At 37.4% G+C, this 18,589-nt stretch overlaps 1 protein-coding gene across 2 annotated transcripts; it reads left to right on the top strand.

Moving 5' to 3' along the window:
- Window positions 1–3,607: 3,607 nt before the first annotated feature.
- On the top strand, window positions 3,608–18,058 carry LOC139966405 (heterogeneous nuclear ribonucleoprotein A1-like 3). 2 transcript variants are annotated; one of them, XM_071969355.1, is made up of 11 exons: window positions 3,608–3,751; window positions 5,835–6,119; window positions 7,034–7,247; window positions 8,306–8,413; window positions 9,006–9,143; window positions 9,771–9,818; window positions 10,618–10,686; window positions 11,460–11,549; window positions 11,810–11,908; window positions 13,183–13,260; window positions 13,866–18,058. In XM_071969355.1, the coding sequence occupies exons 1-10, from the start codon at window positions 3,731–3,733 to the stop codon at window positions 13,254–13,256; spliced, it is 1,146 nt and encodes a 381-aa protein (XP_071825456.1). In that variant the 5' UTR covers window positions 3,608–3,730; the 3' UTR covers window positions 13,257–13,260; window positions 13,866–18,058. The 2 variants fall into 2 exon arrangements, with proteins under 2 accessions (XP_071825456.1, XP_071825457.1); XM_071969356.1 differs by lacking the exon at window positions 11,810–11,908.
- Window positions 18,059–18,589: the final 531 nt, after the last annotated feature.

Here is an 18,589-nt window from a genome sequence, read left to right as displayed (position 1 = left end):
AAATCAAATACTTGGAAAATCATATGTGCTGTATAGATCAGTCACATGTCCACAATGCCAGAAAAGTGTTCAGAATAATTTGAGTGCCTGCTCAGTTTGACCAACTTCTTTCTCTTGCCACAATTTGTATGCTACTACAATACGTCATAAAAGGATGGGTGGGGCAGGGAGGGGGTTATTCTATATAACTATTTGAATATGAGCAATAATTGTGACGAATAATTGTGACTAAATACCCTCTTACTCTGACCACATACTTCAATGATTCCTACAAGTATTGTACTGGTTTCAAATCCTATCAAGTTTACATGTCAACTGCCGTGCAATCCTATCTCTCCTTCATGTAATAAGTGTCAGTAATTCCATATCAACGTATTTGGCCCTAGTTCCCACCATCTGATAGCTGGTGGCTTGGGATATCAAACTACACACAAATATTACCACCATGACCATTGAGATATTCTGCCAGAAAAGGTTGAAGTTATGCATGGCACACATGCACCAACCCAGCTCCCATGGAATCTTTCCTGTTTCACCCGGGAATTTTAAATCATCTTCAATTCTCCTGAATATTAGACCACCAGTAGCATTTATTTCATCCTCTTCATTATTCAAGCTGAGAAAAGAACTGATGATGACTTAAAATTAAGGGGGCGGGGAAGGTCACATCAGTAGGTCCACTTGGCATGTTGGCATATTTTCCCGACAATGTTTATCTTCTCTCTGACTTCTCCCATTGTGGTATGATATGTTTTCAGACAATTAAAGGATATCAGTATACATATTGTTGGGGTTTCTATCGATATTGTTCTAATAACCATTTGAAACATTGTTAAGTTTTAAACAATATTTCAGGTCTATTTTTAAGCTGTTTACCTCGAAAAAAATATAAATTTTTTAGTCTAAGAGGATAATTTCGAATGAGTAGAGCCTCCATTAAAATAGGCTGTTGAAAAGTCAATTTTAGCAAATTCTTACATGTTAAAATATTGGGGCAATTAGAATAATGTTTACACCAAGCTTTCTCCTGAAATCATGGAAGCTCAAATTTCTCAAGTCCGGCAAATGTATGTTAAAGTAACTGAATGATGGAAGCGATTGGAATTGAGACTCGTCGTAAATTTTTGCCAAGTAGCTGTTCTTCACATTTCCCTGGTAGTGTTTTCATCTCCCTGCAAACTATTTAGAGCCGCACTGATGTATTCTAGACCTATACACGCGGATTGCATCCACTTTTACAGTTTAACAATTTACAGCACCCAGTTATTACAAAATGGAAATTAAGCCATGTAAGGCAGACTTGAACTAAGACTAGTTATATTTCTTCGTCTGGCAACAGAAAAAAAATCTTCCGATAAAATTAGTTAATGTTTTCATTCCCCCATACTCAGTATTTCAGTAAATTTGTAAACTATGGTCTTGACCAGAACAGTAACATTTGCTTCAATAATAGAGTTACCCTCAATGAAACAAAGCTTAAAACATAAACAAATGTATAATGTATACCAAAAAACAGGCAGCTCTTGATTACTCTTATATGCTCTATACATTTCACATTGCTATCTGTCAATGTATGCATGTAGCTTTTCATGCAACGATGGGTTGAGAGATCAAGTATTAAAAAAAATCTTCACTGGGGTATAATAACCACATACGTTTGGAATTTACCATAATATCAGGAAATGGGTAATTTCCCGAATTACTGCAGTAAAAAAAAATCAGTGGTTTATACAAATGTTTATCTTATAATCCATGCTCCAATGTCAGTGTATGTACCAAATGTGTAGTTTTAGGCTTCTGTGTGAGCAAGCCACTTATTGATTTTCAGCCTGACCTGAGCCTGATGTTCCCAAATTACGAAACAGTGATTAAATAATTTGGCCCCAAAACGACAAAGCATATGTATATATAATACAAGTTATGATACCATATAAGTAAAGGTTGTACCCTGACCACGGGCGGACCATGCCCCTCTCGTACCCGGTTTTTAACTTTTGTGTTGGTTTCATTGTTTATGCTTACAATATCACACAGTCGTTGTACTGAACAAATTGCTTCTGTTGTACTAAATGTGGTTGTGTCGCGTTCATAGTCTGGTGTCTGTGAATGGCAAATTAAACAACTTTAAAAACTGATTTAATAAATTCTATAATGTCGGAGTAGTATTTTAATGGTATTGGACATGTGCATGGACATGTGGTTAGTCAAAATAATTACAAGGTTCTACGGGCGGAAACACAGGGTTGAATTTTTGGTTTCAAATACCACCGGCCTCCCACCTGTGGTATCAACAACCGTGATGAACAACAGTTATGAGCAACATGCATAGGCGTAGGAGCCCAATTTGATTTTTTTTGGGGGGGGGGGGGCCTGTAACGACTTGCCGAAAAATATAACCAAAGTTTTTCGCGCGCTCTGCGCGCGTTCAACACCTTAAGGTGCATATCATATAGGCATGCATCATTTATTACACCGCATGCCAATAACATACAGTCATTTGCCGTGTTATTACCCTTCCATATTGGTTATAATTATTGGGAAAGTCGTTACAGTAATAATGATAATAATATCAGTTTAAAGGGTGTGAAGACTCGCGCAAAAGGGAACGTCTAATGCCGGTAATCTGACCTATTTTCGTATGAGGTGTAACAGAAGTGTTAGACACCACCATCGATCCCAGAAAGTACACACACAGCTTGCTACCGTCGATAATTAGACACTAGTGTACAGTCAGTACATACAGCTGCGGTCAATACACACAGCACTGTGTACAAACGATACAGCGATGGGTATCTCAGGTCCAGCTAAAGATAACAAGGTATCACTTTTCATTACTGTCTGCATTTTGTAGTGACACGAACAAAACGTCACTTGCAAGCAACAGAAAGTTAACTTTTTCAGATGGCCGCACGCGGTTTGGGGCGAGTCTTCAATGCCTTTAACACAAGTAGTTTAACCATTGAAAAACACATTGCAAATTATTTTTCTTTCAGTAGGTGCCCAAAAAATTCTCAGTATATTGCCCGAATTTTCAAAAAAAAAAATTGGGTTGGGGCTGCAGCTCCCCCCCCCCAATACCCCTGTAGCGGCGTAATTTGACACCGCTACTCTTTCCGTCAACTGTTAGCGCCCTCAAATACCCTTGTGGTATCGCTAGTTCGAACTTACACCACTTCGACCGCTCAACACGACGAGCTACCAACGACGTTAATCGCCTACATTAATCGCCTTATATTTACTTAATCGCCTACATTTATCGCCTTATATTTACTTTCGATCGGATAATTCTTATTACCTTGAGAAACGTTCATATCCGACCGCTTGAGATATATTTTATTGGAAACGCATTCCTTCATTTCGTTATATTAACTTTTCGTTATTTGTGAAAGGATCTAAACATAACTTTTTATTATGGATGGATCCGATATAAGTTATTCCGCAACGGACCGACCCAGTGGACCGGAGTTATTTTTGCTGTGCTAGACGAACAGTGGTGAGTAATAATTTCGTTTAAATTTGTTACTACCACGCCTCCTACGCATATGACAACAAGTGATGAAGGAATAAAAGACTTCCCTGGATTGTATATTGCATTTGGTTTTTTACATATTTCGCGTCCATTAACTGTTATATTTCGTCAGTCGACAGTGTTCATTCCCAACGCCGATTCTGATCCAAGTGGTAAGACACGGAAACTACATAAAAACAGTGTTGAAGAATACGCACAGAGATGGATACAAATGACGAATCGGTACTCATGTCCTATATTTCGTATTTAAAATACGGCCTTGCCCGCCCATATGTGCTAAAAAGACTGTGATAACAAGCTTATTTAGATCTTGTTTAGGTATAACAATCATATTCGCTTAGCCTAGGTCGGCAGGGCCTAACTGGTAATGTTAGGCTAGGCCGCGCTAACATTGACAATTGGCCTGCTGTAGCCTACTGTAGTGTTAGTAACAATAGAAAGTTACACTTACACTACAGTAGGCCGGAATAAATCGGTTGTAACTTATACCGTGATCATTGATGCTAACATTTGTTTCTATTGTTTGTTATGCAAGGTGGAATAATTTAATGCTATAGCATAAAGTAGATTGCCTAAGCTAGCTTGGATTTTCCATGCAGCAGGGTTGTTTCACAGGCCTAGTTTACAATTAGCATAGGCCTAGGCTAGAAATGGTATTTTCCTGTGTCTAAATATAAACACTAGTCTGGTGGCCATGTTAGGCCTAGAATAGGTTTAGTATATGATATCTTTAACATATTCAAGATAGGAAGTGAACTATTGTATAACATTATTAGTACAACATGTAAAATTAAAGACACCATGAATTCCATTGCGAATTCATTATACACAGTGATTAGAAATTAACTCAGACTGTTGACCACATAACATCTCTCCCTGTGTGATTCGTTTCATGTTCTCATACATGCAAGCTCTTGAAGCTATTTGGGTACCAAACCTTTTCAAGGCAGAAATAAATCAAAGCTGTATTTTTCCCCCATTGGCATTTAATTATTATACCTCATAATTTATAACCTTTACTTCTTTGCTTATCTCCTTCAGTTTAAGATACCTTTTATAGGCAAGTTTTTAAGAATGCCCAAATTGTTGATTTTATCTTGGATAATGTTTGCTGCTATTATTCCTTAGCTAAGCTCCATTTACAACATTTTTGGCAAATGCGCTTCACCGTTATGCCCCTTTCGTTTTTGTCCCATGTTTATTGAGAAAAGGGTTTCAAGATCCTGACTATTTGCTGTTCGCCATGTGAGGTTCACAGCTTAACTCCTGTGTCCTTCAAATCCTGTTAGGGTCTTTGTTAACTTTATTTTAAGTTCTATTTTAAACTCTATTTTAAACTCTATTTTAATGATGAAGTATGATACCAAGCTTGTGAAAATGTCAGTGAAAAGTTCTGCATGAAGTACTGAAGGAATAGAAAACAAGTGAGTTACTTGGGAGCATCTGAGGAAGTTGCCATCATTACTTTTAGAACCAAAGCATGAGTAACAAAGTCATTTTCAATCAACTTTCTAAGAGCTGGTTTTGGTGACCATACACAAAAACACAAGTGACATAAACATACTATCAATATATCTTGTGTTTGATGCTTCCACCTCTAAACTAACCCACTTCATGAAACAGATTCTAAAAATCCAACATGTAGGAATACATCAATGGAATAATGCAATACATCAATGGAATCAACAACCTTGTGAATAACAAATTAAGACCATGCAGTTCTTCAACTTAGTGGACAACTTACAGTAGTAAAACATTGAACTTCAACAGTACATAATTTTTCTGCTTTAACGAACAGAGAATTTTTTGTTATTTTTAAGTGACAATCTAGATTCTGTGATCTTTGCATATGGCTGTCCTACATAGATATAGAAAGTTTGCCATGAAAATAAATTCAAATTGGTTATGATGTCTTGGCTGTTATGATGTAAGTGTTCAATTGTGATCACCAAAGAAGCTCCAAATAACAAAAGCCTCCCTTGATCTTCTGGAGGCTTCGGCATAGGATATATACAATGTACTTCACATGTGAAAATCTGTAAGAGGAGTTTTATCCCATAAATCCTAATGATAGTTCATGTTTTAATTCCTGATGTTTCATATTAAATTGCCTATAATTATCTGATTGTGTTGGAACTTGGATGTGTCTTTAGAAACTGACTTGTAGTGAAGAATTCAAGATACAAGCCAGTAAACTTTTCTCAATAATATACCCTTTTAGTTCCCCTTTCTAGTGTTAATAGATTATACCAATTTGCTTGTATGAAAGCAATCACTAACATTGATCTCTTTGATCTATTTGAAGTCTGACTCAGAGAGGATGAGAAAGTTATTTCTTGGTGGCCTCAGTTTTTCCACGACTGAAGATGATATCAAGGAGGCCTTTCAACATTACGGTAAAATTGTGGATTGCGTAGTCATCAGAGACCCAACCAGACGAGATGACCCAACTCCATCTCGTTCTAGAGGATTTGGTTTTGTCACCTTCCAAACAGCACAGGAAACACAGGCTGTGCTGGATGCTCGTAAAAGGGAAAAGATAAAGATGAATGGCAGGGAGATTGATATTAAAAGAGCAATGGCTAGAGAAGTAAGTCAAGTCTCTACTTGTCTTTTATGCATGTTAGTATCACTGCAGTACTTGCACAGAACTCAGCCAGTATTCAGTGACTCCCCTGTTTGTTTTATGTTGGCTTTCATAAGTCTGTGTGTTTGAAATGCTCATACTTTTCATTCAGCAGCTATACATAGATGTTAAAGTACTTACTCTTCTAAGAAGTTTGCAAGTGTCTCACAAACTTGACGTAGAAAAGTCCAACTGCCACATAGAAAATGACAACAGGCGTAGTGTAACTTCCTCTGACATTTTCAGCATACTTTCACGACTCTGAACGCATGTTCAGTATTCCATATATCATCGCTGTTACGCTGTATATTTCTCTTACTATAGTACAGGAAACACTAGTGTCAGTAGTTTTATCCTAGCCTAATACTGATAACAAGATGAGAACTCACTGACAACTTTAGATGTTCTTGTCAAGAATGCTAGGCACACAAACGCTAGATTAATGAACATTTATTAATGTTGTGAAGGTGTTATGGGAAGATAACTCTTTTGTTAATGTAGGAATAGCCGGTTCTACAAATCGAGAGTTTGGATTATCATAGTTTAACATATATATTTCAGTAAGTCCATCAACACCAAAAACTTGACGAGAAATTTAAAACACAATGACCCAATGCTTCTTTTGCTAGAACTAGCGACTTCAGGGTTTCACACAGGTTTTGGCTTTTTTTTTAAGTGGGTTGCATGAGCTTATATTGAAGCTTGCATTCATTGTGTGTTTCTCATTACTCTATCATATGATGGATTACCATATTGCAGACTTTTATTGATACTGGTGATTGGTTTATTAATGTCAGAAAGACAGTACTGTGCTTTTGAGGCAGACATTCAGACATTGAAGCCTGATAACTTTCTGTGAATATTCTTTTTCTGGTCAGGATTCCGAGAAGGATCCAACGGTTAACGAAGAGACCATGAAAATTTACATCTACGGCATCGGCTCGTTGAGAGAAGAAGACCTAAAAGAATACTTTAGTCAACACGGAGAAGTCAAAAACGTTATCATTCCCAAACAGAGCGCCGATCGGAATAAAATACGTGGATTTGCATTTGTTGAATTTACAGATTACGATATCGTAGATACTCTCGTTGGTGAGTCTGATGACTTTTGTATGCTCTTTGGGCTGTGGCTGTTTGCTTGATTGGGGGTGTACAGTATGACTAGTGAAAAATGACTAAAAGGCTGAAATAGGAAGACCAGTTTGTGGCAGAAATCTACTTGGGCAAGCATCATTAGGAGAGTATGTTAATTTTAATAGTTGGTTGGTGAAATGTAAGGCTGTCTTACTTGTCTTCTAACAAGAAGCGCCCAAAAAATAACGAACAAAAAACAGAGGGATAAAGATATAGTATAAACAGCTTGAGAGAAGTAGCATTTTATAACAGCAATTGATCCTGTTGTTAATTATGCATTTAGTTCACTGATATATGGAACTTGTATGGAATTGAACTCATTTGAGTACATTACAAGGTAATAAACTTGTTTGACATATTGTCATGCCACTAGATCCTCTGCCCCTACCCTTTTTCCAGCACAAGATATTTATTTGTCAAAAGATTTTGAACATCTAGGGATTCCTACATAAAAATCAGCGACAAATTCTCTTCCTTGATAGAAAAGTTCCTTTCAGGTAAATGGAACGTAAGGTCAAGTATTCTAGTTTTGCAAATACTACAAAATTTCTTTTCTTTTTTTGGTGGGGGGTGGGGGGGGGGCTTTGCTGAAGGCCTGCTTTATTCTTTGGAAACAACTGCATTATTCTAACGTCTTGACATGACAAAAGCATGCAGTCACCAGGGATATGCTCAGGAATATTTGAGTGCTGGGCAGATTTGTGTAGTAGTGTGATTTACGTCCTGAGGAAGGGGTCCAAGGGATGAGATGGAAAAGTTTTGCAAATGAAGTATGCTAAGATGACAAATGGTGCTATCTATTTTCCTATTCTGAGCTAACTTCTTTGCCAAACTTGTAGTATTCACCCATATTTTGGTAATTTAAAATTTGTTAAATTAATCATCAAAAATAGTGCCAGGCCAAAATGTTTAAGATGCTGTTTGTGCTGCTGCTGCCGCTTGGCCTTAGCACATCTGTGGTCAGTTGTGGATCTACTAATACACTAAGTCTGTATGTTATTCTTACTTTCTTTCAGCAATGAAGACCCATACTATAGGTGGGGTATCACTTGAAGTAAAAAAAGCAACTCCCCAAACAAAAGGTGGAAGAGATCGTGGAGGTGGTATGGGTGACAGAATGAGAGGTAAAGTGTCGATTGAATTGCTAAGCACTTAGAGGGAAAATAACTGGTAGTGACGTAGACAGAGCAATCAAACAAAAGACAGCTTTTCCCAAGTAATTTTACAGCATTTCTTTGACAATAATCTTCCTGGTGATGTCAAGTGGGAGAAGGGAAAAAGAAAAAATTGAGAATCTCAGAAACAAATATTCTCTCTATTCCTGGCACTGTTCAGTGATTTCAGAGTGATGCTTATATCTCTGGATGGGGGTGGTGGGGGGGGGGGTCTCCTCCAATTCTCAAACATTTCATCACACAAAAAAATTAAATAAAGTGGTTACTAGCATTGAGGGTAGACGTAACTACAGACTTTGTTTATAGCCTCAATATGTGAAATATGAATCTAATTGAACTATGTGAGTACTGTAATGTGTTGTGAAAGAAAAGAGACTACTTGCAAATTTCCCCTTGGGGGAGGGGGGGTAGGGTGGGGGGCTTGTTAATTACACAAAACATGCTAATCTTCCTATGTTGATTAATACTGCAATGCGGTATGTTGTGGACTGTTTGAAGTAGAAAATGTGCTGATGTTCTTGTAACTTTTTTGTTTGTTTAGGTGGGTTTGACGGTGGCTTTGGTGGACCTACAGGTTTTGTTCCTCGTGGTTACGGCGGAGGTGGTGGCTTTGGAGGAGCCGGTGCATTCGGAGGGGGATGCCTTCCCTATGGAGGGGGTGGTAACCGTGGATTTGCAGGTATGTTGGCTATAAAAAACATCCCCCCAGTAATGGTCACAAGGAAGACTAAGCAATAACAGAATGAGCTGTACCATTTCTATGAAAAATATAAAAGTTGCCACTTTTCAAATTTTGCATAAAAAACTTAAGCAGGATATATGTTTATCACTGGCTAGTATTATATTTTCCAATTTCTTTCTATGGGGACTGAAAATGCTATGCGAAATAGGTTATTTGCTATACAAGTGCAAAGATAGATGTATTGCAGTTCCATCCCTTACACAGAAAACAGCTGCTACACAAATTTTAAACTTGTGTTTTTTTTTAAAAGAAAATGTCCTTTTATTCATACATATTTGTGTCTATATTTGAAATAGGAAGACTGTTCGTTCTGGATATTGAAACATTTGAGGATAAGATTCTATAAAATCCTTACCAGTGAATGAAATGGTTTATCGCTACAAATGGGAGAGCTGGAAATCTGTGATCTTTTTTTTGCTTAATTCTTGGACAAATTTAACTCGCTTGTTCTAAATTTGTTAGATGTTATTTGGAATTTTGAGCAAATTGTATTGCAAGGAATGACATTGCCAACTTGGCTTTCTGGGTTGTTTATTTATTACATATATTTCTTAATTTTTATAGAAGACAGGTATGGTGGTGGTGGCAGAAATCAAAGAGACAATTTTGGTGGTAAGTTGATATTATGGTCAAACATTAACATGAGATTTTTAGTAAAATTTTGGGGAAAAAATTTGACAGACCTGCGATATATTGTTAAGAAAAAACATGGGCAATATATTGCTTTAGTGGTGTAAAGAGAGATTATACTGCTTCCAATTAAAATATCAAAATATATAAATGAAGACTGGGAGATATATAGATTGACAAAGTTAGCTTTTGACAGTAGTATTCAGTGAGTACCATGTATTGAGAGGAATCCTTGATTCAATCGGCTTTTTGAACTAATGACTGGCATTGAAAGTTTGATATGTTTTAAACTTTGGTAATGTTTTTGAGAACAAGAATCCTGCTCTATTTATTTCTGTGGAGGTGAAAGGTCATTTGTTGCCTTCAAAAGTAAATAGTCTGCAATCTTTGTAAACACAATAACTTCAAACCTTTTAAGCATGTATAAGGTACACACTTGGTACATAGGTCCACACTATTGACTTCAATGACGCTATTGTTTTGCATCCGGTTGACATTAAATCTTCTCATATAAAATATCGCAAGGAGTCCAGAAGCCTATTATCCTTCTGGTTAGTTTTATGATTCATATTATTCTCATTTAGTTTTAGAAATATTTATGACGTCAAGTTCATGAACATATTTTCTAGCTGACATGAATGTTAAAGAGTAAAAAGAAAAGAAGTAAAATATAGGTTAGGTGAGGGAGGGAGAGGGGGGGGGGCAGTGGACACTTTCTTTTTTTTAGACCTGAACAGGTCAATCTCATTTAAGTTTCTTTACTTTCTTCAACTATTCACAGGAGGTGGAGGGTATAATGATGGGTTTGGAAGACAAGGTGGTTATGATGACAGTTACAATGGGGGCCAAGGTAAGCTTACTCCATTTGGGTCAGGATTCTTTGTCCATTCTATCATGGCTTTGAAATGTTGTATCCACGTGTAGAGGTTGGCTTCCATTTGTGTTTTCTTTTTTCCCTTTTGGGACAATCCTAAAAGGTCTAATGTCCAATTTTAGCCACTGAGGATCTAAGATGTCCACATCAGACCTCCAGTACATGAAATGGCCATTCCAACCTTTTCGGACCTAACATGTCCACTTCAGCCCCTCAGGAGATAAAATGTTCAGTTTGATCTTTCAGGACCTAAAATGTCCACTCCAGCCCTTCAGGACCTAATATGACCACTTCAGCCCCTCAGGAGTTAAAATGTTCGGTTTGGCCTTACAGTGCCTAAAATGTCCTCTACACAAATAACACAGTAAAGGTTTGTGTACTGACATATGTTGATACATGTGCAGCAAACCATATACTCTCACTTCATACTCTCACAACACTCTCAGGAGTTCCCTACTATAAGGAAGTAAACCATGCAAACTAATTCACCCCCAGTCTCTTTGTTCATAATGACTTTGAAAGCTGTAAACTAGTCATAACTTACAACAACAAAATGTGGACAGCCATTCATTACACCTGTGGGTTGGTTAAATGGCCCTTCTCCCCCAAAAATACCTTTCCCAAAGTTCAGATACAGCTGCAACATACACAGAGTATATCTGTGAGACTATTCATGTGTAAACTTGACATCTGTTTAAAAGTGCTTTTCTCATCATGTTCTATGTTTTTCCCGCCTCTTGCTTTGACAGCTGGCTACAACAGAGGGTTTAGTAGTAATAGCGGAGCAGGAGGAGGAGGATACAGGGGCGATGGCTTCGGTGGTGGATATGCTGCATCTGGTAATTGCATATGAATTATTCATAAGTTATAATCTCTTACGCTGTTTGTCTTGAATATGTTAGAATGTTAGCCCCGCAAATTGTGTTTTTACTAAAAACTGATAGTCAGGGTGTACTCAGTATCTCGGATAGTCAAGGTGTACTAAGTCTTGGTGGCTCTCAAAAATATGTCTAAAGTTGGCATTTTTTACTTTGGAACTTGTCTGTTAAGAATTCTCCAGATGAGACTCTAAAGAGATGTTTTTCTTTCTACCCATTAGGAGGGTACAATGATGGTTATGCTAGTCAAAGGTCTAGCTTTGGACCTGTGAGAGGTGGTAAAAGGAGCTCAGGAGTGGGTGGAGGTGGTCCCTATGGAGGTAAGATGTTATGAACAGCAAACATCCTCCATGATACAAGTTAAGCTAGATTTATTCCTGTTCTTTTTTTTGTGTAATGATCATTTGTGTCACTTTTCAATGCATTGAAAAATGACTCCAAAGTCAATTTTGTAGGACATTGCAAGCAATTTGATTAACACTATTCTCTCAACTAACCAGCTGTTTGTTGAATGTAGTATTATATGAAGAAAATGAGAACAAAATCTGCCCTGAAAGATTGCTGTGTAAGTGAAGATTAGTTTCCAAACTGGTGGATGAGCTGACAATTAATTTACCGATGACTTACTAAGTTAAATTAATGTCTCGTTATTTCCCCCCATTAACATTGTAACATCAACTATCATGCAAAAGGTGAATGATCTTTACAACTTCTTCGGGAACTTTCATGCTATGAGAGGGTGCATGAAATGAGGTACATTTGTCTGTAGAGAACATCTTCATATTGTAGGGAGGTGACATAGATACCATGCATTATCCCTGTGAGCACAACAGTTTTGTTGGTTTTGGTGGGAAATCCAAGGTCATTACAGGTCAACAGAGAGAGAGACAGACAAGCACTGTGTATTCTTGTAAGCAGGATAGCTCGAGAAGAGCAAATATCGATGGGTGACATATATGCCATGTGGCATCCCTACCAGCGTGAAGTCTCTCGTCCGTTTTGGTGAGAAATAGACGTACTTGAATTCTGGTGATCCTTCATTGAAATCATCATCATCATCAGAGAGCCATCAATGCAGTCATGGCTGTGGACACCAGCAAAGTATTGTAATGTTAGATTGACCCATGCCCAAAGTTTTGAGACTTTCTTCGTAATCTGACATCCACTTGGGCTGGCCGTATGCTTTGCATCGACCTTTTACATGCAAGTCTGCATTCTCCCAGACTGAAGGAATTGTATGTTAAGTTTATGTGAGTCTGGGCTGCCTTATCATTTAATGGCAAGTCTGCTAGTGTAACAGACCCAAAAATAAGTGCATTTCGGAGCATTTGGGGCTAACAAATTAGATAACGAGTCTGCATGTGCACCACCAGACCCCAAAGATATGTTGAAACCTTTTTTTTTCTTGATGATTCTGCATTGATTGCTTAGTACATTTTTCAGGCCTGCAAATTGATCAGTCTGAAAGTACATGTTACTCTTTGCCTTATTATTAGAAATTTGGATGAAAATAGTAAACAAATCTAGACTCATCTAAGCTTGTCTTTGTTAGCTTTCCCTTTGTAACCGTACCATGTTACCCTTTCCTTTGTAGCCTCTTTTGGAAGTAACAACTACAATCGTTATGGAGGAGGGGGTGGAGGAGGAGGAGGAGGCAGGAGATACTAAATGGGTAATTTCACCTTTTATTTCTCATAAGATAACTGTAGATATTAACCTTCAATTTACACATCTGAGGCAAGGAAAGATTTGACTTTTAAAAAGTTGTAGGGAATTCGCCTGATCAGAGAGACTGCCAAGCATGTAGGTTGCATTAATAAGTGCTGATTGGAGGAGACACGATGATAATGATGGAGACTCTTTCATTCCGTGAGAAACCAATGCACTTGGCATTATTCATTTAACTGATGCTTTAGTGAACGATCTGTAAATAGCACAATCAACTTCAATCTAATAGAGGCAGTACAAGGAACCACACTAAGGGTTCAGTGAACTAATACTGCAATTGACAAGTACTATAGAACACTATCATTTCCATTTATTTTATTTTTCTACTATTTGCTTTTGAATGTTTCTTGTATTTTAAATGTTTCCTGTATATTAATTGTTTCAATTCCTGTAAAGCGCTTTGAGCAGCGTTGCTGATGAACACGCTATATAAGTACTATTTTTATGATTATTTATTATTTATAAGTGTCGTAAAAATTGCTGCTGATTACTATTATTATGGTGCTCTCATCAAACTGACCCATGTCATTGATTTTTTTTTTATCACAGATTTTTGCATAGAGGTTGTGTAAATAGTCAACAGTGAAGGATTTGTACTACTACCCCACACAATACCACTTAAAACATAGTCAGATTGTACTAACTTAGACCACCAGTAGAACACAGATAGCCCAAGGATTCAGTAGGAGTACAGACAAAGGTTGTCAGGAGCCCATGAGAGACGGGGATGGAAACCAAAGTCTGTCGACAGGGCCTGCCAGGATGGTCAGATCAGGATCTGCGGTCGGAGTAGCCAGAAATTAATTTGGCGAAGGATATTCATCCAGCAGAAGGAAGGAATTTAGCACTCTACCACAGAAAAATGTTGTTCTCTTAGGGAGATAGATACGCAGCTTGAAGGATTTTGATGCTAGCATCAAGTCCTGTTAGACCTAGTCCAGATGGTGATGGAGATGAGATGAAGAGCAGACAGACAAGGTTTGGGATACCCCCTTTGTCAAGATGAAATGTACCGTGAAGACAACTTGAAAGCAGGATAGAGATCCAGATAGTCAGTGAATTGGTCTACTTTCTTGAAGAGAAATGACAGAGTTTTTAAAAGAATGGGTCAAATGAAAATATAAAGAAACTATTTTGAATTTGAAAGGTTCTGTGTTTTTTTTATCCAGAATTAAGGAAATTTGCATTCCATGGAGGAATCTTGGTAATTGCTTTTTAATGACAACAAGATGGATCAAAAGTATTTAGTCCGAGGCAAGGTAGCAGGAAATGCTAATTGAAAGGGTCATTGGACTAATAGCCAGAGATCTATGCAAAAATGATTGTCATGGAAAGCTTTCTTGAAGATAGCCAGGTAATAAGATAGCTATCACGATTGAGATAAGAAGTTATGGATCTATCCTCTTCTTACCCTGGGAGCTTGCAAGATGCCACAAGATTGAAATGAGAATGACCAATTATTAAAAGGCATTTCTTCACAGTGCTTTGACTATTCGTTTTGATATTTGCCGATAGTGTTTTGTCTGGTTTAACTCTGAACTGTTTCCTGGAAACTATTTTGAATTAACTGTGTGTAGAGTCTGACGATTTGTAAAATTGTGATGTGGAACGGAGGTTGTTGAATGTTGATTGGTAGAAGTACGTAGTAATTGAGACTAGCGACCCCAAGTTTAGGTGCACCTAGGAAAAACTAGAAAAATTAGAAATTTTAGATTCAATGTCTCAACATTCATCCCACCCTATGAATATGCATACACTGTTAGAGTTACATAGGTTAAGTTAATAACTTGTTTAGTATCACTATTTTTGGATGGAGGATTTGCACAAGAAATTGTGTGTGTTTATGTGTAGGCTATTGTTAGGTAGATGTGACCAACATAGCAACATGTGCAGAAGTAATTTCAGAAGACCAATGCCAGAAAGTAGGGTCACAGTTAAGCAGAGCTGTGGAAATAGGTAACAGGGATATCATACTAGCTGTGGTAGGATACATGGTGTAGACTTTTGTAATGTCCGAATGATCAACAATGTAGCTATTAATCTGATCCGCAGGCCTGAGAAAAACTAAGTGCCTTTTTATGTTGAACTATAAAAGTGGCAATTAATTGTGGATTTTGAAAGATTAAAACTAAATAAAATGTGAGCTCTATATGCATTGTGGGTATCGAAGTATTAAACGTTTGAACAGTAAGTGACATGTTGAAACATCCAATAGATCCGTAAGGCATTATGTAACATCAATGTTTCTGTTTAACATGGACCACAAAGGTTTTGTAGAATTTGAGAAACGTGTATGTGAAATGTGACATCTCATTTTCGTTTCTCTGATAATGATTTATGATTACGTTTATGATTTATAAATACAACACTCTATGGCCATTGTAATGGGATTTTTGCTCGTCTGCAGATGCTGTTATTAGTTTGCCCGCTAACGGGGCCCTCCAGCGTTTCTATGGAGGGCGACGTCATGTCGGTCCTAATGTGCGTGATCATTTGTTTACAGCTGTGTACAGCTCTATGTTACAAGATCGCATGAGAGCGCGTTCACCAGCACGCGAACACCCCATGATGAACTTGTATACAGACACATTACGATTGACTACTTCAAGGTTGCTCTTGTGCAGCTTGTAAAACAAGTTAAGATATTAAAAAGTATTAGGTTGACTTGGAATTTAAAAAAAAAAATGGTGTCAAGTTCGGGGTACTGGACAGTGCCCTCTGTTGATTTTGGAAGTGGTTGATGAGCTCCATGAAGATTGCTAATTAGCAAGAAGAATGCTAATTAGTCAATATGTCTTTAGACCCCCTCAGTTTGTATGTGTGACACTTTTTGGTACACATTCATGGAATATACGGTAGATAGAAAGGATGACCAAATTTGCATGCTCACTCGATTGAAAACCTAGGGTGTGTGAGGGCGGGGGAGGGGGGCGAACAAGTGAGGAGTTTGGCTGATCAATACATAGCTATACATGTACTGTTCACATTGTAAGGCTTTTCAATGACTGTCTTAAAAAGTTTTTAAAAAAATACAAAAGAGGTATAGCATTGTTGCAAAAAATTGGATAATTTAGTAATGAAAATGTTACCAGAATGTAAGCTGACTATGTTTGGCATGTTTTTAAGTGTTATATTTTAGATAGAGCTTTTTGCATAACACAGCAAGAGTTACTTTGGTAATACCTCACATAGGCTATCAATGAATATTGTGGTACTAAGCTTGTTGCTTTCCTAACGACAGTAGCACATCAGTAATGCATTGGAGAATGCTTGCCAAATATTTGTAAGATATTGCCCAAAATCCTTTCACCTTTACCTTTATCTTATTTTTGTTTTTTGTTTTTTTATTTGTTTATCTTTATTTTCCTTGAAGCATGTACCATATATGAGGTCACTTTAGTATGTAGAAATGTGTTAATTGGTGCCAAAATTAGTGTGAATATGTAATATTGTAGTTTTTTTGCAATCAATACTAGCTGATATTAGCTGCATTTTTTCCTTTTGGTTCCTTCCCCTCTAGCTAAAACTGCTAGAATATTTTTAGCTGACAAGTCTAAAAGGATCTTGTATTTCCATCAAGTTGTAATATATCCTTGATAATCATACTGTTGTCTGAATATTTTGCAAAGCTCAGTCAAGTGGTGCCAAATTTAACTTGGACATGACAACTTGCTCAATCCGTATTCTGATTGTTGCGGTTTCCTTAGACACAAACCTGACCATCATTGGTTGATGTGATAGAGATAAATGTCAAAAATAACTTAATCAAACAGCTCACACAAAAAAATATCTCATTTCATTCAGAATGTATCACAGATTTATTGTTTCTTAGGACACAAGGAGGAAGACTAAGTCTAAGTTTGACATCATTGAGCCAAATGTGCTTCTGTTTTCCTGTATTTAGTGCATTGTTTAATTTCTGTAGTGTCGCAAATACTGAATCTGACATATGGAAGCTCTTAAACGTGACGTAAATGATGGCAGTGGTTTCATGTCAAAAAGTGTTAACATTTTGCCTGAATAGAAAAAAAAAACAATGATAATAAATGGTTTTTAGATATTAGTGACACTAAGACAACTGTGACATCACAGATTGGGCACCGTGATAGCTCCCAGACACAACTTTTAAACTGGGTTATCTCGTAACCCGAGCGAGATTTCCCTAGCTGTGTAGTGGAACTGTTCTTCAGAGAGAACATGGTCATATTAGCTAAAGATGATGGTTGGGTTGTGTGTCTACTCGTGACTCATTTTCATATGCAACAAACGAGAGATTCTGGTACCTTATAAGAATGTAGCGAATTGCAGTTACAAAGTCGACAAGGATAAAGGGGGTAAGTAAGAGGGTGCATGGTAGTATTAAACTGGGATAATGCCTTTTATTTCTGTAAGGGGGGGGGGGCAAGTGATTTTCAGACTTGTAATTCAATGAAATAAATGCAGTTTGATAGACATAATGTACTTGTATATTCAAGAAGTATTTTCAATACGCTTGTTTTGATATTATTCGGGGCTAGTTTTCCGTTAGTTAATCAATGTTTTGTAGTTAATGGATACCATTCTGGTAGAGAGATTTTGAATCGGTGATTTACAAACTGTAGGAGGTGTAGGTTTATATTTTATGTTTTATGTCACATTGAAAAAACTAAGAGAGAGGAGAAAAGGAGGGGGAAAATCTGATATTTGAGGCAATAAAATTGCTGGAAGACCATGAAATGGCCTTTCGGTATCAAATACCTGAACAGATTTGGTATCCATATTCATATTGTGTTATTTGTGCAGTCTCTTTAAAGCCCGGGTCACATCTGCGCGATTCAACACGCGATTCAACTCGCAATACAATTGAAGGTTGAATCGCGTAGTTAGACACGGGTATCAACTTGTTGCGCAATAAAAGTTGCGCCGTTGATTTGCAATAGAGCAATGTCCTAATCAGCGCAACTTCTCAGAAGCAACTTTTCTGATTCGCGTGATTTTAGAATCGCGCAGATGTGACCCGGGCTTAACACTTCTCATAATAATTCCTCATGATTTCCTCCAAGGTTTTTTTGCTCATGAATATGATTGAAATGATCACTGAAATGATTTGGGCTGGCATGTTATGTAATGCAGTGAATATCATTTGGGGGGGAGGGAGGGGGGTAGGCAAAGGAGAAGAGCATGATTGTCAACACAAAGTGATAAGAAATGCAAACAGATAAAAGAAATGGCAGACCGTGATGATGCAATTAAAAATGCATATTCATGTTGTCACGCTGAAATCGGATAGTTTC

This window comes from Apostichopus japonicus, chromosome 4 (assembly GCF_037975245.1).
Source record: "Apostichopus japonicus isolate 1M-3 chromosome 4, ASM3797524v1, whole genome shotgun sequence".
NCBI classification, from domain to species: Eukaryota; Metazoa; Echinodermata; class Holothuroidea; order Aspidochirotida; family Stichopodidae; genus Apostichopus; species Apostichopus japonicus.
Note: the sequence above shows the minus strand (reverse complement) of the source record. Positions and strands in the feature narration are given on the sequence as shown.

Coding starts and splice junctions, on each gene's coding strand:
- LOC139966405 (XM_071969355.1), top strand. CDS start 3,731: ATGGATACAAATGACGAATCG. Junction 10,687..11,459: donor CAGTTACAATGGGGGCCAAG/GTAAGCTTACTC, acceptor TTGCTTTGACAG/CTGGCTACAACAGAGGGTTT. Junction 11,550..11,809: donor TGGTGGATATGCTGCATCTG/GTAATTGCATAT, acceptor TCTACCCATTAG/GAGGGTACAATGATGGTTAT.